The following is a 24,738-nucleotide window of genomic DNA, read 5'->3' as shown; positions in this document are numbered from 1 at the left end:
TAACAAAGCTGTGCATATTTTCACTAGTAATTGCAAGAGTTACAAAATTAAAAAAATAAAAAGGATATTGCCAGTAGGGATATGCAAGTTTTCACATAGATTCCATTGGTTATGGCCAGACGCCTGTGGTAAAATGTGAGGAATACACTCACTGCAAATTAAATAAGCATTTTTAGGCATCCAGTGCTTAAATCGCATGCCTTTGTTCCATATATAGCTGTAGTCTGTATACAGACACAGATTGTTTTTAAAAGTCCCAAGCAATTCTATGTCTTGTCTAGAATTCTTCAGTTTCAGGAATGAAGAGACTCTCTGTGCTCCTTTCAAATAAACTGAAAGACAATTAAACAACAACAATTCTTTCTGAGACTAAATGTTAGTCTAACTATATAGCTATAAATTTCAACTTTTGAAATTAAGTAATTGAGTCCAGGTCGGCTTTGAGACAGATTCTTGGGTCAGGATTCGATCTTTCTCCATCAGAGCCCTATAATATAGTCGGTGTTTGGAATGTCATGTTTGAATCAGTCACAGTTTAATGAAAACTTGTTCTGACTTTGTGCTTTGTACCTCAGGTGATAAGGTGACACCTTCAACTCACCTTTATGCATCAAGATTTACTTGTATCCATTGTCAAGGCTTTCTTCCTGTTATAGGGTATTTGCAATGGACAGAGACGACAACCAATGCATTTAGATATCATTTGAAAATATTTTTTCAGTTGTATCTGTTTGTATTTGTAGACTGTCAAAGATAGGGCAGTGGGGCAAGTGGAACTTGAGTTTAAAGTTCTCATTATGGCTGTTGGCTCTGGTCTGTTGAATACACAAACTGGGGCCGGTCTTAACATTCAGGGCTTCTGTAGAAGTCATTGATTCATTGATGCACAGGTGCACAAAAATCATCATCTCCATGAGATGAGTTATTAATACCAGTTTTATTTCTTTATTCTGTATCTATATGTTTCAATATATATCATTCCACATGTTGTAATTCTGAGATGAACATTCTAGGCAGGAGTTAATGACCACATTGTTGATTAAACTGAATGTAAGATACCAAGACTCTCAATTCTGTATCTATATGTATCATGTCTTGTAATAATAGATTGTTTTAATTACCTACATTTATGAGATAGTTTATGGACTTAGTTTATCATTTTACCTTTATCATATTAAATTCATTATAAAATCTGATTATGTAAACTCAAAACTACTACGTTTTACCAAAATCGCCAATTCATATACAATTGACTCTCTTTACACAGAAACTGTAAAAGTAGAAAAAACCCCAGGTAAATACTGTATATCGCTGTGTATAAAGCGACTCCACATATAAGACAACACCCCTGTACACTCCTTCCAAATCAACCCTAAATCCTGTTCTCCGTCTATAAAGCGACCTGGAATGAAGCACATCACAATCGCCCACACAAACCTTATATTTGCAATAAAAACATGTTTATTCTTCCTTATTTTTTCTATGATGATTGCCTTTTTGTGTTTACACGGTACAACACCAAATTGGTGCCTGTAAAATAAAGTTCATTTATCAAGTAATAACATAAGAACCTATTTCAAGTTATGAGACATTTTTTAACGCACACTCACATTTCTTAAATTAATTAATTAAAATCTTCAACTCTGTTAATTATTTACATACATCATTCAAACAATAATACATAAAATCACAAAAGTATTTTCCAGGCTTATTTACAGTTGGCTGTCATTAGAACAGAATCACAGATCGGCCTCAGCCGTCAAACTCTGAGTCGGATTCTTTTGCACGAAGAATTCGTTCTATCGTTGTAGTAATCATTTTGATCATCCTCAAAATCATCTGGGATGTCGACAACTCTGTCGGTTGTGTCGGATCTCTTGAATTCAACATTAACCAGATCCTCAAACAAACAATCGTCCTCCGAACTGTCCATTGCATTTGCAATCTCACACTTTAAGACAATTCGCTTTACCATATGTCAGCTGGTATTTCCATCCATGCAACCTTCACCCATTCCACAACAACTGGTAGCAGTGCCTTTCTTTGTTCTTTTGTTTTGGTGTAGGTGTGATCACCATTCACCGTTCACGTAGTCCACTCCCTCCTCACATTTGCCTTGACAACAGGAAGGTGCAACCCCCGGGCATCACAGCCTGCCATATTTTGTTGTCCCCCAACTTCTTCTTTATGGCTTCACACAAATGTGCACGGAACATGTCCCACACAAGCAGGACTTGCAGCCTCTAGCAGTACCGGGTCTCTTCATCCACCCATTCTCAGTCCATTTGTGTACTAGAGACTCGTCCATCCACCCTTTTTCTTGTACTGTGACGTACACGCCTCTGGGGAACTTGTCTCTCGGCATCGTTTTCTATTTGAAAATCAGAATTGGGGTTACCTTGGTCCCATCGGCCATACAGGTTAACACCACGGCAAAGTGTTCCCTCTCTGCTCCACATGTATGTACTGACACCGTTGAAGTTCCCTTGGTGTTGATGGTCCTTGATCCAGGCATGTCGAAGTTAAGAGGAGTTTCATCCATATTGCTGATCTGCCTTAAATCTTAATCAACTTCAACTGTTGAAAAAAACTCCACTTTTGTTTCAACTTCAGCAGGAAGTTTCTGGCAATGTGGGTTTTCTGCCTCAGTGCGAGGTAGTAAGTGGCACACAGGTTGAAACACCTACGTCAGATAAGTGGTCAACTCGATAAGTAGGTACAATTGACACAGCCTTGATTTGCCACTTAATGAGAGTCATCAGTCTCATGCAGAGCTTGAGATTCATTTGAATACTTCTGGGTCAACTAACCCATTACCTGCAAAATTGTCATATGTTTTTTTCAGGGGTCATTAACATGGGGCCTTGGGCAATCTGAAGCACTGATCATATTATTACTTGCATTGTTTCGGCCATGAGTTCAAGGGCCTGAGCGGGATGTGCAAGTCACTTGGTTGTATTCAGAAGCACACAGCATACATGACTCATTATCCTGTATCAAGCTGAATATTTAAAACATTCATATTCATACTAGTTAAGCATTTTGGAACATCAAGTTCTTTAAGAATGTTTACTCCCAATACAGTCGATGTAGCTCCTGAGAAATGTAACTGAACACTTGAGTTGACTCATGACAGTTTGCATGATAAAGTATTGAAAAAGAGTCAAATGAATGAGGATTTAATCATGACGGGGGACATTATTACCTGACATACAGTATATGGAATTCATTAAGAATGTAGCTTCCAACCATTGTGGTTCTAATCAAAGGACTGACATTTTTACGTCAGTGCTTGCATCAGATTTTCCACTTACAACACGGGAACAATGATGAATAACTGCCTGATTGCTGTCATGACAATACTCATCATAAAACTAAACCAACCCTGACATATTTCCATTCCAATCATAAGTGCAAGATCTTCAAGCATTGAAGCATCACTGGTGTTAAGTCCTACCTTTGATAGTGACACTTTCTCTTGGTGATGCTAAAACAATTATCTTGATCTTGGTGCATAATGAAATAGGACTTATTAACTCAGCCATAAACATATGATTTTGTTTATCTGTGTGTTTGTGTAAAAATTTAATTTTACCACATTGTCACATATGATGTGATTCAATTTATGCATGGTTTAATTTTTATTTGTTTTCAACAAATGTTTAAAATAGTCTCAGAAGCAGCTGTTGTGTATAGCAGTCCTATCAAATCCAACAATATTTATTATTCCTCTTTATTTATGTTTAATGATCCAGTAATGTTGATTTGTTTGTGGTTAAACAGAATATTACCTCATAAAATGGTGATTTCGCAAATTAATATGTAGAAATTGATTTGACATTTTACTTAGTTTAGGGAATATCAGCTGTTCACACTGAAACTTGGAGGTAGACAATTATTAATTCTGTTGGTAGCTAAACAGACGCTTTCATTGCTGTTTGTTGAGGGTAATGTTATCAGGTGCTAAATGACCCTCTTTTATTGTTAATCACCGAATTGTGTCCGCTTCACACACCTTGACACCAGTGGCAGCAAACAGTTGGTGTTCAAACCACCTGACGCTTACCCCAAGTTCAAATAGCATCTGCTTGGCGTAAATATTGTCAGGCTTCCATCAAACATGTACAAGTAACACATTCATACACCCAGCAGTTGAGTAAAACTGTTCTTCAAGCAGCCAAACATGTACAGCATGTGTTAAACTAATTCTCTTGTTGAGTTTTGTCCCTTTTTTTCACCGACACTTGTGTGTGATGTTTCATTGAGAGGGCTGTGCTAATTCTCCAGCATTTCATTTCGTTTGGAAACACTTCTAAGAGAGAATACATAATGTTCAAATTAAGCCTAATGAATAATGTATCAAGTTGGATGATTGCATCAAAAGGGCTCTTCCTTTGTAATCATTGCAGGACAAAGAGACGCTGTGTTATTGTATGCTTTACTAACTAAATATGTTTACAGGGATTTGTTTGTTCTGATGCTTTCAGGAGACAAGACACTAATGTTTCTTGTTGACATGAATCTTGACTTTGCCTCCATTTTCACTGACACCCTGCACAAGATGAATTCCCCATTCATAAGTAGTGATCAACTAGTGGAGGAACCCACAACAAATTGCTTATTTATTCATCAGATGTATTGTAAGGACCCCAAGGGGCAATTTATGAAAATGATAAATTGCTTAGAAAGCCAGGCCAATTCATTTCTTGTGTAACAGATTTTCTTTGTTGATACATCAGTGGAAAGAGGCAAAATAAAGAAAACTATTTTGTTAGAGTTTCTTTATAGTTAATTTTCTGGACAAAACTTTAGAAAATTTTGAAGTTTTAACTAAATACAAATATTATATGTTTAGTAAAAATATATTTTAAATTTAACACTGGAACCTTTTTAGGGAGTAGACCAGTGGGAACAGACCAGTGTTGTGGGAGTAGACAGACCAGTGTTGTGGGAGTAGACAAACCAGTGTTGTGGGAGGAGACAAACCAGTGTTGTGGGAGTAGACAAACCAGTGTTGTTGGAGGAGACAAACCAGTGTTGTGGGAGTAGACAAACCAGTGTTGTTGGAGGAGACAAACCAGTGTTGTGGGAGTAGACAGATCAGTGTTGTGGGAGTAGACAGACCAGTGTTGTTGGAGTAGACAAACCAGTGTTGTTGGAGGAGACAAACCAGTGTTGTTGGAGGAGACAAACCAGTGTTGTGGGAGTAGACAATCCAGTGTTGTGGGAGTAGACAAACCAGTGTTGTGGGAGTAGACATACCAGTGTTGTGGGAGTAGACAAACCAGTGTTGTGGGAGTAGACATACCAGTGTTGTGGGAGTAGACAAACCAGTGTTGTGGGAGGAGACAAACCAGTGTTGTGGGAGTAGACAAACCAGTGTTGTGGGAGGAGACATACCAGTGTTGGGGGAGTAGACAAACCAGTGTTGTGGGAGTAGACAGATCAGTGTTGTGGGAGTAGACAGACCAGTGTTGTGGGAGTAGACAGACCAGTGTTGTGGGAGGAGACAAACCAGTGTTGTGGGAGTAGACAAACCAGTGTTGTTGGAGGAGACAAACCAGTGTTGTGGGAGTAGACAAACCAGTGTTGTGGGAGTAGACAGATCAGTGTTGTGGGAGTAGACAAACCAGTGTTGTTGGAGTAGACAAACCAGTGTTGTTGGAGGAGACAAACCAGTGTTGTTGGAGGAGACAAACCAGTGTTGTGGGAGTAGACAAACCAGTGTTGTGGAAGTATACAGACTAGTGTTGTGGGAGTAGACAGACCAGTGTTGTGGGAGTAGACAGACCAGTGTTGTGGGAGTAGACAGACCAGTGTTGGATGATTGAGCTCAATACATGTGGGAGTAGACAAACTGATGTTGGATGGTTTAATATTCAATACAGCTTTTAAAGGCAGTACTTCAACCAAATTAGAACAAGATAGCTTGTTTCGGCCTTACACTTCTTAAATACGCTTAAACTTACATCCCTTTACATGATTGAAATTACAAGTATTTCAAAATACCTGTTCTAATGAACCCTTCACCTGTAATATTTTGCGTTGATAAATCAGGGCGGTATAGCTTGGCTGTTTGGATCAGGCAAGGATATATTACAATAGATTTTTAAGGTGTGGTTGTGCTTAATATCCTGTCATCATATGACTTCCGGGAATAGGAACAGAACAAGTACATCGATTAACACCAAGATATGTTCCATTTGATGGTTTAATGAAATATCTTTTGCAGAAGAAAATGAGTCAGTGCTCTGTTTTTTGCCATAAATATATTGTTTGTATTGATGGCAGTGATGGTGAGACATTTCTTACCATGAATAGAATATGCTGGTAGAAAGTATTTCTATATGAAATGTTATCTCTTAAATAAGCTGAAGGCCCTCAACCTTAGGTTTGTGGAAGTGAAGCAAATGGACATATTTTTTTACTCAAGATATGTGTTAATTCATTTTCAAGAGAACAAATAATGGCTTTTCTGAGTTGGCTATGTGACAGTATTTGTCAGTTTTAAATTGTTGATGTGCTACTTCACATTCAAACAGAAAAGATCTGCAGGTTTTCAAGCAGATCATGTAAGGTATTCTACACTTCTCAAGCCTGTTTCACGTCAAGTGTCAACCGAAGGCAGGTATCACTCTGGCCTGTGACCTGAAGCCTCATGGGAAGACATGTTACATATGGAACATTGGGATGTAAAGCCTGCCCTGAATCAAAATATGATACAAAAAACTGAATGTGCCAGTCCTATCATGATACGTATACATTCTTATATAGTAGATGAATGTACCATGGGTGTGTTGTGATACACCTGCTAGTATCATATGAATGTACTATAATTGTTCCATGATATTCATGGGACATGTTTTGGTCAATGGTCTGAAGCCAAACAATTTGTTGTGTACAGTTGCATCCCTTTGCTGTGAAAGGATTCTCTAGGTTGTGAATTGGTATCAGATTCTCCCAACGCAAATCCTTTGTTTTTTATTCCGCAAATTGTTAAATGTGGACGACCTGTGTCATGACTTTTACTTGAATTTACATTGAAAGCAGTGTTAAACCAAACTCACTCACTCACTCACTCATTCACTGATACAGAGCTGCAGATGCAGGCCTGTATATTTATACAAGCTATTCTGGCTCCAACAGCTTTTCTGGAAAAAAGTCCAAACTTGAGCTTACAATCTGAAGGAATACATCATGTAAGCTTCAAGTATTTTGATGGTCAATAGATTAATCATCTTAGGAATTCTTCAACTGTCATGACAGCATGATTACAAGGTATCAACCAAGTGATATGGGTATCAACCAAGTGATGGGTATCAACCAAGTGATATGGGTATCAACCAAGTGATGGGTATCAACCAAGTGATGGGTATCAACCAAGTGATATGGGTATCAACCAAGTGATTTAGGTATCAACCAAGTGATGGGTATCAACCAAGTGATGGGTATCAACCAAGTGATGGGTATCAACCAAGTGATATGGGTATCAACCAAGTGATATAGGTATCAACCAAGTGATGGGTATCAACCTAGTGATGGGTATCAACCAAGTGATAAGTAACAACCAAGTTATGGGTATCAGCCAAGTGATGGGTATCAACCAAGTGACATGGGTATCAACCAAGTGATATGGGTATCAACCAAGTGATGGGTATCAACCTAGTGATGGGTATCAACCAAGTGATGGGTATCAACCAAGTGATGGGTATCAACCTAGTGATGGATATCAACCAAGTGATGGGTATCAACCAAGTGATATGGGTATCAACCAAGTGATATGGGTATCAACAAAGTGATGGGTATCAAACAAGTGATATGGGTATCAGCCAAGTGATGGGTATCAACCAAGTGACATGGGTATCAAACAAGTGATATGGGTATCAGCCAAGTGATGGGTATTAGCCAAGTGATGGGTATCAACCAGGTGATATGGGTATCAACCAAGTGATGGGTATCAACCAAGTGATGGGTATCAACCAAGTGAAATGGGTATCAGCCAAGTGATGGGTATCAACCAAGTGATATGGGTATCAACCAAGTGATGGGTATCAACCAAGTGATGGGTATCAACCAAGTGATATGGGTATCAGCCAAGTGATGGGTATCAACCAAGTGATATGGGTATCAACCAAGTGATGGGTATCAACCAAGTGATGGGTATCACTCGACCTGCAAGAACTCACATCGGGAAAGGGGAATGAACAAATGTTAAGACATAAATATGTTGAAATATTTGATGGCTGTCTCCTACAAGGTGACAGAGATCCATTTATTGCATGTTAAGAAGACAGGTCTAGACCATTGTCATTTTGTCAGGTACAATGTGTATGTGACCTTGATATTTTAATATCAGGAAGTAATCTCCATATGTGATTGTACTAGATACATTCGTTGTTAAAAGTAATGCTAGTTCCTCCTGTAGAACTGACACCACAACCTGTGGAGCTGGTAGATGTGAAGGAGTGATTTGAGGCTTCTGTTACACAAGTGATTGATTACTTGTGTATTCAGGGGCAGTTAAGACATAAAGACTTCGACAATGTGTACATTGTGTGAAACACATTTCTGTGTCTGTGTTTCAACAGTGATAATCTTCCTGGAATATTCATCCTCACTCACTATTGAAAATGGGAAAATAATTACTTCACTTTTGACTGAAAAACTTGATTTATTTCTTCCAAAAGCAAAACAACAAAAAGTTAACCATTTTATTATTATTTTAACTGTTCATTAGGTTGTTAGATAATTATGTAAAAAAACATTTAAGAATAAATTAAATCAATTTGACATGACAGATGCCTTTGTGCATGGATCCATTGATGCGAGTCTCTCTTTCTCTTGCTTCATACAAATATATTTCTATTTTGAAAAGTAACATGGCTTTTGGTGACATATTTGGAAAATGACTCTCATCTTTGAATCAGTGAACATCAGTGTTAAGTGGGCTGGATAATGAGGTGGCCTCAGTTATTGTTTGCAGACACATCTGATGTCTGACAAGATTGTCTGTCAGACGTCTGCCTCACCTGTCCAAATACACTTCATCATCTCTTGGCCTTCATAATGGATTATTATCATACAGCTGCCGCCAATAAAAAAAACGGACATTTTTTCATACAAGTTACAGTGCCTGCGACTATACAGGAGAGATGACGTCTGCATGAGCGTTGTTGAGATATTGAATCAGGCTATTCATCAGTGATGAGCTTTGTTGGCTTAGCCAGTCAGGCAGAACTTTAAAAATTATTGCATTTTAAGCATCTTTTGTTGTTCATCCTAATTTTGAACATAGCCATGTTCTTGTTTGCATGTGAGGGGATGTAAGTGAGCACAGATGCTTGTTGCCGCAGATGTCAGAGATTGCTGATCTTTCTATCTGTACGGACTCTACTCATGCCAACATATATTTCACATACATGCAGCTTCAGTAAAGCAGCGTACACTGATAGCTTGAAATAGTTGTCTCATTTACCACAAACTCAGATTGGGTTGGTGCAGGGCTGATTTCTACTCTGTATAACCACTGAAAACAGCTCACCCACACAGTCTTCTTGACTGGACTAAACTGCCAGGGCTCTTCTCTGAGATGTTGCTTGTCATGGTCAATGTCAAGGCAGGGAAGTCATCAAGAGACATACATGACCCACGCCACTTCAGCTCCCAAGGTGCATAATTTGTGTGAATACCAGAATATTGATGCTTGGGCTCAACTGATCTCGCATAAACCCGACCATAGAACACAGACAAACGGACATAGATTGAGGGTTAACTGATTACCATTGAGGGTTTGAATTGCACAAGTAACAAACAGCTGTTAATTCTTGGGATGAAAGGACACTGAGAATGCTATTGATTTTGGTAGGTAGTTCCTGATACATAACTGCAGGTTCCTGCTGAGAGTATAGTGTTTGATATTGTATTGTGCTACAAGCTGAGAGAAGTATGTTAATGATGGTGGAATCACGCTTTTCCTGACATCCTCTGGAAGCAGCTACACCGTATTGAGTGAGTATGATGGGGGTCTTTATAAACACAGATTTGTGTGCTTTTTACACCATGCATCGGTGGATAGTTTTATTGTTGAAACATGTTGAAACATTTTGAGCCTTGTATTCTCCTTCTTAGCTGATTATGGAAGATCACTTAATTTATTTTTCACAAATAAGTGTTTTTCCTATGCATTGAAAATATATACTTCTTATGATATAAAGAGATTGCCTGAATTTCAAGACAAGAATTTCATAGAATATATATATATATTTACTTGACATAAAAGGAATGTATGAATTTCTGAGTTGCAAGTCCTGCAAGAAATATAGAAAAGCTTATCCCAGTGTAGCTTTTGACCATGACTACAGTATTGAAAAGGCCCCAGTCTACACATTATATCATTAACCTCTCTTATAAAACCGTGACATTAATTGTTGATTTGTGGAACCTGTTTTGTTGAGATGTCTATAACAGGGATTGTAAGGCAGCCATTCAACTCTGTGATATTATGTGTCGGTTTTCTTTAATAACATAATCATCCATTGAAGAAATCTGACAATATCCGGGATAATTCCGGTAAAGTTTAACTCAGTGTGATTATCTTCTATTTGGCTGTATGAACCTTAACCATCAGTATGGTGCATACATTGTATTGTTATTCTCTTCTGTTGGCCTCACTGGGGATTCTAGTGGAAACAAGCAGTGTGTCCAGTTAACAAACTACAGATATCATTGTCAAGCTCTGTGTGGCATGAATCGCATCGCCGAAACACATTGTTGCCTTTTATCATTTGTAAGCTAAAGGTTCCTCTTGTCTGCGAAATTAGAAAGTAGGGTACTGGTAGATTAGGCCAGTGACATTTCACCAGAATGTATGTGAATCACTCCCATGGGGCCGAGGGTTTATTACAATGGATGTCTTTGCGTGTTTCCTCCCTGGGTATTTTATGGTAGACTGACAATAATAATACTATCTACACATGGAGGCATGACGCCCGTCCTTCCAGGGTGTCGACCCAGTGCTTTACAGATTTCACGCCTATTGTTGTCGAACTAACTAGGGGGCAACTTTCTCTCTCCGAGTCAATCTGACAGATCCGTGATATGTACCATTTCAAAGCCACAATCTACTCCCGCAATTTGCCGCTGTAATCATTGAATTTATCAGGGTATTAGTTGCTGAGATGTTCTATTGATGGCCTGACTACAGCATGTATTGGTATTTGCTCCCATACCACTGTTGGTAAGATGAACCACTCAAATTGATATTAGGTATAAAAAATCAGATTCAGATTTAAGAGGGTTGGTTGGATAGAAATGTTCTCTTATAATAGAATTCAGCAGTTTCAGAGTGAAGATCATATTAATCCAGTAGCTGATGCTATGTGTTAGTGGTACAGGTAAAATAATAATACATTTTACCATATATATTGTTATAAGTCTTTCAATGGCTGTTAGAAGTGATACACATAAGGAAGAGAAATTATGGATGTCAACTTCTTTATTATGAGTGACAAGTTTCGGAGTATATTCTTTCTTCTTCATCAGGTGAATATAAATGCTGTGAAGCAGAGAACATATATATGCACCTGTAAGAACAACACATGTTACAAGATAACAAAGGTGGAAACTTAACATGGGAAGCCAACAGTTAACTGGCACTGCTAGGTGATTAGCAATGGAGTAATGGAAGCCAACGCTTAACAGTAAATTAGTGCTGATGGTTGACAGCAATGGACAACTGGAAACCAGCATTTATCACCATCACCTATCAGCGCTAACTAACTGTTGACTTCCCTTGTCAAGTTTCCACCTTTGTTATCTTATTACTTTTCTCGTTCTTACAGGTACATATATATATATGTTCTCTGCTTCATGGCATTTATTCTCCTGATGAAGATGTAAGCATATACCCTGCGACATTGTTCCTCACAATAAAGAAGTTGAAATCCATAAATTCTCTTCCTTGTATACTGGCATAGGTGACAAGTTTGACATCAAAATCCAAGGGGTCGAAAAGGAGCTAGGTTGGCCAATACCCTAAACTGAAATGTTCTTTGAAAGAACTCAGCAGGGAAACCAGTCTGATAGAATTCAGCCACTGAATATTTTCACAGACCATTGCATGTGTATACCGGTATGTGAAGTTTATACAGATATTGGAATAATTACATGTCTTTAATAAAACTTATAATCCATTCTTTTCTATTTTTGTTTGGTGAAAATATATATGTCTGAACTGTAAAAGTGTAAAAATGTAAACACGATCGATAGTAGCGCTCACCCATGATTCTTGGGGAGTGTTCATTATTTTTTAACCTGAATTATCAGGTAAAGTTAACCTTTGAAAGAATGATTGGGTATGCCTTTGTATGACTTTTAGAATTTTTCCAGCAATATCACGCTGGGGGATGAAAGGTTGGGGGATTGGTCAGATAAAAGGTCGATCTGGCGTGACCCGTAATGGGATGTCCTCAGATCTTTGTTCAGGGGCGGCTAGAACTTAGATTTTATTTTATTGAGATTGATGAACTGATAACAATTTAATAAACATTTCAGAAATACCTATCACAGGAAAAGCTAAATACTAAATACTACAGACCAGTAATGATCGATCCCTCAGTTCGAGTCTACCTCCTCTGTAAGGAGATATTATCATCTGAGATAGCCATCCAGTGAAATACTGAGTCATCATCTGATACCAGTTGTTTTATTGTAAAATGTCTTGCAGTAAATCTTAAATGTAACCTTGTTAAACCTTCGTTAGCAATGATATTCTCATCAGTCAAATGCACCATTTTATGAGATGGGGTGAGGTGAAATGGGGTTTAAAGGGGCACAAATCTCTGGCTTCTTCTCGGCTGTCTGACACTGGCCAATTTGCTTGCTAATGCAATTGAGCGTGACAAGAGACTGGGCTACTGTCTGCAAGGACAGCTAAATAAACTTGGGGGCAATATTTGTTTTACACATTTTTGAACACTGATTGGTTACCCGTGATATATGAAGATTTTGACAAAGGGCGCATGTTAATTAATTTCTTCAACCTAAACAAACAGACAAAAAGAATGACTGAAGCTCATCGGATGTCGTCATTTGGAATACCCCTGACGGTTATAGTTTAATGATAAAAAAAGTATCCCTGCAGTGAAAGCATTTTCGGATTTCGGAGTGCGTGGATAATACGATTACTTCACCCTTGTTGTCATCCATGTTTTCTGGTATAACCCTACACTTGTGTATTTGTCGTCATTCACTTGATGCTCAGTTGATGAATTTATAATTAGTATAATAGTATAATTAGTGGAAGCACCACTCAGATTACTTGATAAAGGCTCCCCTTCTGCATTTCTTGTGTCTGTGGTAATTATTCAATCTAAATCCAGGTTTGAAGTGAGGTGAAATGTGTTATGTAATATGCACATGGCAGCCCAGCAAGGGATGAATGATGAGTTGATTTACTTTTTTTGTAAACAACGGATCATTCCTAGCCATCAAAGAATCAACAGAAAATACATTGATTGATTAATCACTGTTATCTTGCACAGTGGATATGTAAAAAGTAAGTGTTTACACATGTAGGTTTACTAAAGCAAAGTGAATACACTCATATCATGGCGTGAAGTGCCGCTGTAAAAACCACATACTTTGCTCAAAGGGTTAACCAATAATACGTTGATTGATTTCTCATTGTTATCTAACTCAATGGATATTTTTTAAGAACCGGGGACATTATGAAAATAGTTGTCATGTCGGCATTCTCAGCTGACCTTTGAGACTTGACACCTGTGTGAAACAATTGAAACAAACTAAGTGATCAGTTGAGAAATGAACATGGGTAATAAATACCCTGAAACATTATTTTAAAATGGTTGATTGTTACAGAGACATGTGACATCGAATAAGTTTCTTTGTACAGCTGCAAACGTGTGGGATATTGTCCCTTTATGTGGATATTTGTGGATACATTCCTCGAACAAGGAAGCTGCCTTTAATTATACATATAACTTTGCGATATAACTAAGCGAAAATTTTGCACATTTTGACTGTAAAAAAACGATAAAATAAGCAAAGCTCAGGTGAAATATTTACTTTGTGTTGTAAGTATAAATGAAAATCGCATAATTACCAAGCATGTGACTTATCAAAACTTTGTCACCATTACCGATGCTACTGACAAAGATACCTACATTTCCTTATTATTGACTGTATTTCATTTTGTTGATCAATGTGACCATACACCCTTATACTATCAATAAAAGAAACAAATGCACTTACAGCACAGGTCGCGAACTAGTCTAGATTTCTGCTATATCATCCTGGTACTCACAGGGAAAAAAACAATAACAAAGGCAACAACCAGTCCTGGGGAATTGCTTTAGATCAGTGCCCTTTTAATGACACATCCAAGAACTTTGCACTTTTTTGGCGACGTGCATGCATGCATGTGTGTGGCTGCTTGTACTAGTCCTGACTAATGCCGATTTTATGACACTAGCCCACTCAGCTCAGAGATATACCATGCTGCAGTTTTACATGAATACCCCACTCACACACAGTATGATGACTCTGAGGTGACCAGTCATTGTTTCACCCCTTAATGCCGACCATCAGACTTGTTAACAACAAGTAACCATCTTTTAACGTCTTTAGGATATGAAGAGGCCGGGGATCGAAAACCAGACCTTCCTCTCTCTGGGCAGATGTTCTACCACTAGACCACCGAGAAGGCCACCATTTCATGAAGAAGCCATTGTTCTTTAGGTCTGGGAGCTCCATTATGTTTCTATTCAGAGGAAATCTTTTTTTACATGAATAGTTTGTTCAGAAATATGCCCAAAATGTATAGTTTGTTTGCAGTGGGAAAAAATAAATAGTTTGGTTTGTGGAAAATACCCAAATGTAAAAACATTGTGTTAAAAGTGAAAATGAAGAGATTGTTGACATGTTTTTAATCACCTTATTCCTTTATCGATTTTGTTTTTCTAATAAAAAGATTTTATGACTCAATGTTAGCCCAATGTAAAATGGATTCAGTAATGGCCTCCATCCATCTTCATATGAGTATGAGCGTCCTGTTGCCCTAGTTACCATGGTCATCTGTCACCCTGTTACAACACCCCTGGGCTTACAGTAGATTACAGCAGTAAGAGTAGGCCAACTGGGCATAACCAAGGATGCTGCATACATTGACTCCACTCAACCTCGGAGTCCTTGAAAGACTGCTGACAAGTCTTTTTGACTTATTATCTGTTTCTGATATCTGAAAGTATTTTAATTGTTTATTCTGAAATGGGGTTTAGGGTCTTTTTCAAGACTTGCACTTATATAGTGATGTGTGTGTGTGTGCATGTGTGTGTGTGCGTGCGTGTGCATGTCTGCTTTGACTAATGCTGGATAGCATATGCTGACTCTGAGCCAGCCAGTCCTTGTTTAAGCCCCCTTAATGCTGAGTGCCAGGAAGGGAAACTAGAAGTATCATCTTTTAACGTCTTTTGGTATGACATGGCAGAAACTCTATACACCAGACCAAGGAGGTGTTCCGATAGCTCAAGGAATCAGTCAGTCATTTACACGTGAAATCCTCCCACACCAGCTCATGAAATCTGGTGCTGTCTTTGTTCATTCAGTTGAGAGGAAATCATGTTTATGCCAATGTTAAATGGTCCTGTGTGACGAAGATGATTTTCAGTATATTAAACCTAGTTCTATATGGAATATTCTTTGGGATGACGTTAATTGTATGTCTGTGCTAGAAATTTTAAGAAAATATATCTTTTGTGTTTACATGAAGAAACATAAAAATAACAATATTCTGCTTAGAACGGACAAGAATCTAATGTTATTTGTTATCTCTGGAGACTTATCACATATATGTCATGCTTTGATCAAAATTGAAACTGTCTGCTTGGAAGATATTTTACCAAAAAATGAGTTTGTATGAAGATGATTTAGACCACAAACTGAATCAACCACTCTGGCTGAATCATTTATTTAAATCATCTTATATTATAAAAAAAACTGGTTTAATCAAGGTGTCCAGAGTGTTAGAGACCTTTGTGACAACAACGGTTTTCTTAGTTTTGAAAATTTCAAACAAAAATATTAGATCCAGGGAACTTTTCTAGACTTCAAAAATTACTGAACAATATTCCAAAGAGTTAGAGATTTCAAATCAGAGACAAAACCCTTGATGTTAATGTAGTTCAGCTGAACAATATATGTAAACACTTTTTTAATAACGTTAAAAAATCAAGGACTTTTTATGATGAACTAATTAGGAATGATACTGTACCGAAATCATTAGAACACTGGAATACGTTTTTTCCTCAAGATATACTTCTATGTTATAGAAAATGCACGCGCGATTGTAAACTTTTAGATTTTCAATATCAATTTATAAACAGAATAATTTACACTTAATATCTTTTTTGCTATTTCCACTCAAAACCATGTAACAAATCATATTATTATACTAGCAAAAAGATTCATCTACATATCAAACATAAAACAACAAGATTTATCTTTCGAGCAATTTCTTTCACTACTAAAAGACACAATTTGTTTGGTAAGTTTTATCTAAAGCTAAAAAAAATAATCAATTTAACCAATATGCTCAGAAATGGCAAAACTTACATCTCATAATCTAATGAAGCAGTTGAAACATACTACCTGTTAATTAGTAATCAACCTCTCAGTTTGAGAAGACGACATATCCTACACAACCTGCCTGTCCTCACCTATGAAAACTATAACTTGTGTTAATACTGTCATATATATACATGTTAATACCTACACTTGTAACGATATACATGAAATGGAATAATAAAAAAAAGATTTAAAAAAAAAAAAAAAAAAAATTGAAACTAGGTGTGGGTGGCCCAGTCATCTTAAGCAATTCACTGTGCAGAGTTGTTTCCCTTAGGTGTACCAGGATCCTGTGATGACTGGTTCCAATCTCAGACTGAGCTGGTTACCATTATTGTTTAGTCACAATACCTGTACCATTATGTGGCACATAGTGCTTTTTGTGCTTCTTGTGTATACATCTACCTTTATAATGTGAACTTGTATATACTGCAAGCCATCGACTCCATGTTGTCACTTCCTACCAAGAACCATACACTGACCCCTTGCATATAGGAATATGAAAAGAATCATTAGCAAGGTTACGCGTGTCGCCAATACCAGTACCAACAGGTTGTTAGTTTCATCAAAGTGGTGAACTTGCATCATGTCGAGATCTCCACATCCATGAAGCTGACACACCCTAATAGAACAGAAGCCACTGGTCAAAGTGTGGACCCAACTCACTCACTCACACATTCTTTTCTTTGTTTTATTGTTCTGTTAGACCAGACCAATTTAGTTTCATCACTTATGGATGTTTCTGCATTAACTTTTGCAACAGTACAAACAATTGCTTGTTTTAGAATGCTGTGATTGATGGAACAATGTTTTGTTTGAACCCTTTTCTACCTTTTGTTTAAAAAAATAACCTCAAATCAACATTGACATTGTGCTTTATTTGTCATTTCCTCTTCTGCCTTTTGGCATATCAGAGAAATTTTATCCCTACTAAAAAATATCAGCTTAACTGCTCATTTCAATGTTTAGTATATTCCAGATTTTCAACAGAATTGCTAATAATACCATGAATGCCAACACTCATGTGCCCGAGTTTTAGTTACGAGTGTCAACAATGTGCATACATCGGAGTATCAGACACCGATTGTTTGTCAGAAGAGCCCAATCACCCACCAATAGTGACAGTTTATTTATATTTATAACAGTCTCCTATGACAATGAATAGAAAGGGTGTTGGTACAAATCTCTAACGTCAACAAACACAGTCTCTTCCTATATCTCTGTGTAGATGATACCCACTTAATGGAAGAGCAATGTGATGTCCCTAGCTGAGGAATGCACAGTAATCCTTGAACAAGCTCACGGGATATATAAGCTTGCGATCTCACTGTGTGAACAACACACCTACAACGAAGGGACAGCTTTAGCCAATTTGCATTGGAAATGGGGATAGGGTGTGGTTGGGTTAACAACTGATAGCATGACTATTTGATTTTGTTCCCAATTAATTATATGTGGATACAGTGGATTGTTTAAACTCACAGGTGAGACAACCTCAATCATCCAGTGTATCACATCTCCATTTTGCTAAGATATATTCCCAAGGCTCATTCACTGCCATATGGCTTCAGTTTGGAAAATGTGAAACATCAACACCAGAGAATAACCAGTCTCGATTATCCAACGAAACAGATTGTATTGGGTGTAATAGGCAAAATAGTGGTGTAAATTATATGGATGGATAACTGAAAATCAATTATGACACCAGGTGTTCGTGAAAAGGGAAAGCATGCATCCCCTGCTCTACCAGAAGAACCTGCTGCTCACACAATTTGCAGAAGTGATGCCACCATTGCTAACTCTCTTATCACAAACTTACCACCAAATGAATCTTACTCATGAGCATGAAAACAATCAATCAAAATGCCTGTTCTGAATGTGATTTCTACATACATCCACATTCTTAGTCATGCCTCATGCTAGCAAGCATTTGATATGTCTATCAAAAAAAGAAGAATTTTAAAATTATTTTATGTTGGAGAAGATGCATTTATGAGTATTAAGACAGTGACAGGGAAGTCGTTATAATGCAAATGCTCTAAGTTGTATTTGAGAAAGAATGCAAAAGGTTAATTGAGTGCTTTTGATATCTGCTGTTTGTTTAAATAAAAAAGGAATGGTATAATTTGATTGAATGGCTATGTTTGGCTGTAAGTCATGTGAAGCTATGGGTTGAAAGGGTCCAGGGTATATATTATGATAGACTGGAGATATAATACCCAGGATAATCAAGGGAAAATGATGGGATCAGTTAACAAGATGAGCATAAGAAGATACTGTTATATAGTGTACAAATAATTGTTCTTGATGAGGTCAAAATGCGAAAAACAAGGACCAGAGGCCCCAACCCCAGAGGTTCCAAACACTCTCCTCCGCTTTCATGACAAATGGACTTTGACATATTTTTCAAAGTTTTCAATTTTCATCCACATTTTCCATATGGGCAATATCTTCCCATTCAGACTTGTAGTTTGTGAACATGACATGGTAATATCTTCCCATTCAGACTTGTAGTTTATGAACATGACATGGTAATATCTTCCCATTCAGACTTGTAGTTTATGAACATGACATGGTAATATCTTCCCATTCAGACTTGTAGTTTGTGAACATGACATGGTAATATCTTCCCATTCAGACTTGTAGTTTGTGAACATGACATGGTAATATCTTCCCATTCAGACTTGTAGTTTGTGAACATGACATGGGAAGCAGATTTTGTGAACATGACATGGTAATATCTTCCCATTCAGACTGATGTTTGTTTTTTCAATTTCTTCACAGAAATCTGTAAACTAAGCATAAAACCGCATGAATGCATGACCTGCTGTGATACACAAGAGTCCATGAAAATAGGAATTGAATAATTCTTTGGTTTAGTCATGAAGTAAATAGTACATGTATGAAGAAGTAAGTTGAGCATGAAGAATTAGAGCACTAATTTGTACTGAAGTTGGACCATTATACCCCTGACCTCTTATTACAGAGTTCATCCCAAAACATGCTGTGATTACTCCAATAAAGACTGGTGCTATTCCTGTTACCAGTGTTATTCCTATTCCTATTTGGTAGATTATATTTGTTCAGAAGAAAACATGCCAAGGCTCAAAAGGAAGTAGACAGGCTTAAATAGAATTATATGCAAGTCAGATTTAGAAATATTTCATCAACGGGACGCCAGGGTTGTTTTTGTAGCACATCTATCGGATGCTGTCAGGCAATATTGAAGTGCATCACAAGTTTAATACAACCTGTTCCTTTACATCTGGAAAATAGTTGAATCTAGGTTTTGTAATTAGTTTGTCAAAGACATCCAAATGACCTAGTGTAATAAGTTTCCCTTGAAACTTGACTTGAGACTCTTTCCATTTTGCCACTTTAGTTTGATCATCTGGCCGCCATCTTCTTTGTCCTCATCCTATAAATAGTCTCCTTCACAATACAATCAAGCTAAATTGTTTGCCTGCACTCTATTTCTGATAATGAATATTTTGTTTATATGTGTGTTATATCTTTAATGTAATGTTATAAATGAACCTTTACATCCAATGTGATATAAATACTTTTAACCGTATAGTTAATAGTATTAATAATATAGTTTTAATAGTATGAACATCAAGTGAATATACAATAAAGGACCTTTGGGATATGGATTTGTGTATGAGCCCAGTGGCTGGGTACAATTGTTGGTGATTATGTCAAATGAATATGCATATGATTGACTGGCATATATAGATTTATAGGGGGAGAATTATTGCTGTCTGAATATTGGTGAAGGACCTCAGTAGACCAATCAGCAATAATATCTTCATCAAGGCCCATTCTGAGAGATTGTTACATATGTATACAATGAGATATAAAGGCATAATAGTATACTATGGTGATGTGAAATGGGGGTGTCCCATTGAAGATTACTGCACTTATGTAGGGACATGTGTACTTCTACATGTTCTGGTCTGGACTTATAAATGATGCTAGCACACTGAGATACCATGCCACAGTTTAACATGAACACCCCACTCGAACTCAGTATACTGACTCTGATCTGACCTGTTCTTGTTTAATTCCATTTAATGCCGAACACTAGGCACGGTAACAACAAGTACCATCTTTAAAAATCCTTTAGGAGGTCACGACTGAGGATTGATTTTCCATTCACTAGATAGAGTTACTGCAAGATGAGTATATATGTAGAAGCCTTGTCTTATTTAACACATTTCATAGGTGCTAGAGTGTCCTCCCATCACATGTGTGGTTGCGATTGACTTGATATTAATTTTACTGATAATATTAAGATACAATGATATTATTTTGGAAATAATGATCAACAAGGGAAGAGTAGATTAAGTTTGTTTGTCTTTTTATAGATTGTGGGGGAATGTAGATCAAGTATAACATAAGATTTAAACACTGGGAGCATAAATTAAGTATAAGATATGATTTGAACACAGGGGAGTATTGATTAAGTATAAGATATGATTTGAACACTGGGAAGTATAGATTAAGTAATAGATATGATTTGAATACCTGGGAGTTTAGATTAAGTATAAGATATGATTTGAACACTGGGAAGTATAGATTAAGTATAAGATATGATTTGAACACTGGGAAGTATAGATTAAGTATAAGATATGATTTGTCACGGGTGAGTATAGATTAAGTATAAGATATGATTTGAACACTGGGAAGTATAGATTAAGTATAAGATATGATTTGAACACGGGGGAGTATAGATTAAGTATAAGATATGATTTGAACACGGGGAAGTATAGATTAAGTATAAGATATGATTTGAACACGGGGGAGTATTGATTAAGTATAAGATATGATTTGATGAACTGGGAGCGTAGATTAAGTAAAAGATATGATTCAAATACCTGGGAGTTTAAATTAAGTAAAAAAGATATAATTTGAACACTATATTTACTGATATGTTTATGTTTATCGATTGATCATTTGATATTTGATAGGGTGTTCTTTGATTTGAAAATACCAAAAAACCCAATGTTTACCTGTATACATCAAACTGTATGACAAAAAGGAAATTGTCTGCCACAAGAATGACATTGTTGCAAGACGTTTTGTCCAAATAAGATATCATGGCTCATCTGCCTTTTCAACACCAGCTGAAAAACTATCTAGTCTCCATACATATTCCCAGGTTCCCCCCAAGCATATCAAGATGTCAGCCCCTTAGGTATGGCCCGTCTGCCATGTCTGTTGTTTGTTTGTTGATAATAAAATTCAGAACATACAATCCAATGATTGATATTATGTGAGCAATGATCCACATGCCGTCATGGTATGATTACACACAATCAAGTCACATAGTTTAACCACCCGAAACAGTGAGTTGCCTCTAAAGGTTCCTAGGCACCATTTCTAACCCGGAAGCACACTGGGGATCTATTCCTTGTAAGAACAGTAAAATAAGTACCGGAAATGTCCACTTTCCTTGTTCATGTATTTTACATATGCCAGTGGATTAACAATCTGAATTAATGTTCTCGCAATTAAATAAATTGTCTTTGATTTTGTTTTCAGCATCGTGTTATGTTTTTTGATGGTGTGCCTCTATTAAGAATCTTGCAATTCCATTGGTTTGACAAAACAATACATTTCAATGAAAACATCCCAGATCACGTGACTGACACTGACCTCAAATATTGATTCGTCACATGATCAGTATTGACCTGTCATGTGATGAACATTGCCTCTCGTCTGCTGGAAAACAAGATGGCATCTGGTAGTAACATTTCATGGTTCGCAGCTAGGTCACAGTAATGAAACAGAGGACGGTTTAAAGGCTTCATAAACTTAAATATGAATTTCGGGGTAACAATACAAATGATTACTCAATATGGGGTCAATATGTGAAACCAAGGACCCTCAGACCCGACTCCTTCGATGATCTGACCAGACCTCCCAAGAGTAATTATTTATATAATGATTGTACAGATAGTTGCAGTCAGATTAAGAAAAAACAGCTCTTAAAATCTCTATTGCATTATAACTTTTTCCAGAAAGAATGACTGACATGATGTGGAGAACAGCCAGTAAGAGGGCCAGAACCTGATTGGACAATGATGCCAGGGCCAGTCACTGATTGGTTCCAGACCTCTCCTGAGGTATGGGACTTGGACAAGGAATTTCCAGAAGTGTCTAGGTATGTTTACATATACTTTTATGTTTAATGTGTGCTGCAAATGCCGAAATCTGATCAAACTCTACTGTCTAAAACACATTTACTCCTGATGTACAAGAGCCAATGTCAAGTATTTTCCTCTCAATGTGTCAGTTTATCCTTGTCACAGTCATACAATTGTGACAGGCAAGCAAGCTAATGAGTGATAAAACTGCATGTGATTATGTCTTTCAATGATGTTTATATTGATATAATTATGACAAGTGCACTTGATAATTGTGAGAGATTGCTGTGGCCTGTCATTTAGAGCCGGGGAGATTCTATTAGGAGGTGTCTCAAGCATGGATACAACTATTTGGAAAGGAGGAGTGCAGTTTGTGATTCCTTATCGAATAAATAATTTAATGTGCTTCTGCAACCATGTAAGTGTTATGTGAAATGCTGTTTTCTCAATAATTGTGGGTGTGTTAGCACCATTTAATACCCAAAGATCTCACCACACCCTGAAATGTTATTACCGTATTCACTGTTTAAGCACCCTGTTCCAATAACCCCTTCTTCTAGACCAGTTTGTAACTAACCTTTATGAGTGCCACCGACTAAGGCCAAACATTTATGAGACTTTTGGCATTTTCTTATGTATTTCACTGATTTCTTTTACTGAAGCAGATCTGTAGAAGTGGTATATATTTGCCATGTAATTATTATTGAAAACTATTCTTCTCTTTCACTTACCTCTGAAAATAAATTTTGACCCTTGTTTATAGTTTTATTATGACAAATACAGTATGTGAAGAAGTTGGTATCTGCAGGTATATCTTTTATGTTATCTTCAAGGATTCACTAAAACTTGAACTGAAATACATTTCAAATTATGGGACTGAATGTTTATACTGAGTTGACTATTTGAAGAGTTTGTTTATGAAACAAGACGACAAGGTTAAGGGTGTAGCGCTCAATCAAGTAAAATAGACATGTTTCTGTGTGCTGGATTAATGTTCAGCAGGAAGTGAGGGAAGATAGTGTGGGATGACATTCCTTCAGCCTGATTAATATCTGCCACACTTTGTGGAGGGCTATATCATTAATTCAGACTTTCTGATAAGGAATCATGACTAGATATGTATCATATTTTGTGTATGGGTTATGACAGGAAATGATAAATGGATCAGATGGAAGCAATATTAATATGTCTGGTCCTACATTTCAAAATATACTTTATATTATTAATAATAAAAACGAAGCCTTATTGAAATAGAGTGGCTGCTTCTGACTTATCTTTGGTTTCGGGGAATACACTTTGATATCTGAATGTCTTGGAAATATTTTTAATTTTTCAATTTTGTTTAAAGTACATTTGAGTAACTAAGTGTAAGTTCGGGACATATTCGAAGGTCAGAAATATCTGTTTTCTGTTAAAACTTTGAAGAAATAAATCATATTCTTTCTATCAAACCATGATGCTGCAACTTCTTCTTTCATTTTTTCAAGAAATCGTCATTAACTATTCTCCAAGGCTATTTGTGTGTGTACAACTTGTGTCTCCCACCAGGTGAGCTAAGCAAACATATGACCATCATCAGGTGAGCTATGCAATCCTAAAGCTCACCTTCTATTGCAGTTAGATGATATCCATCAGTTTTCCCATACAGTAGTCAACCATGCAATGCTTCTGAAGGGTTAAAATAAAGTATTTCAAAGGATTGTCATAATGTGTAATTGGGGAATAAATATTTGATACTGAAGGTAAGGCAGAACAGTAATGAGATAAACTAACCTTTATGACTTATGCCAGCTGAAGAGTGATATTGATTTCTGACTGATATCCGAATGATACCATGCTTGTTATTGCAATGTCAGTACAGTGTCCAGGCATAGAGATGAACAAAGACATTACTAACTAAATAATGATACGATTTATGATACTTTAGGTTCTTCTTATCTATAACTCT

At 37.0% G+C, this 24,738-nt stretch overlaps 1 protein-coding gene across 2 annotated transcripts in view; it reads left to right on the top strand.

Annotated features, from left to right (window-relative positions):
• Window positions 1-24,738, top strand: part of LOC139468223 (ankyrin repeat and fibronectin type-III domain-containing protein 1-like) — a 212,748-nt gene that overhangs the window by 11,841 nt on the left and 176,169 nt on the right. For both annotated transcript variants that reach the window (XM_071250046.1, XM_071250045.1), the window contains exon 2: window positions 22,665-22,807. In XM_071250046.1, coding sequence (XP_071106147.1) covers window positions 22,725-22,807 — 83 coding nt within the window. In that variant the 5' untranslated portion in view covers window positions 22,665-22,724. The remainder of the gene's footprint in view (window positions 1-22,664; window positions 22,808-24,738) is intronic.

Source organism: Haliotis cracherodii, unplaced genomic scaffold, assembly GCF_022045235.1.
Source record: "Haliotis cracherodii isolate W230 unplaced genomic scaffold, xgHalCrac1.p SCAF_2, whole genome shotgun sequence".
Taxonomy (NCBI): domain Eukaryota; kingdom Metazoa; phylum Mollusca; class Gastropoda; order Lepetellida; family Haliotidae; genus Haliotis; species Haliotis cracherodii.
This window is presented reverse-complemented; position numbering and strand designations above follow the sequence as displayed.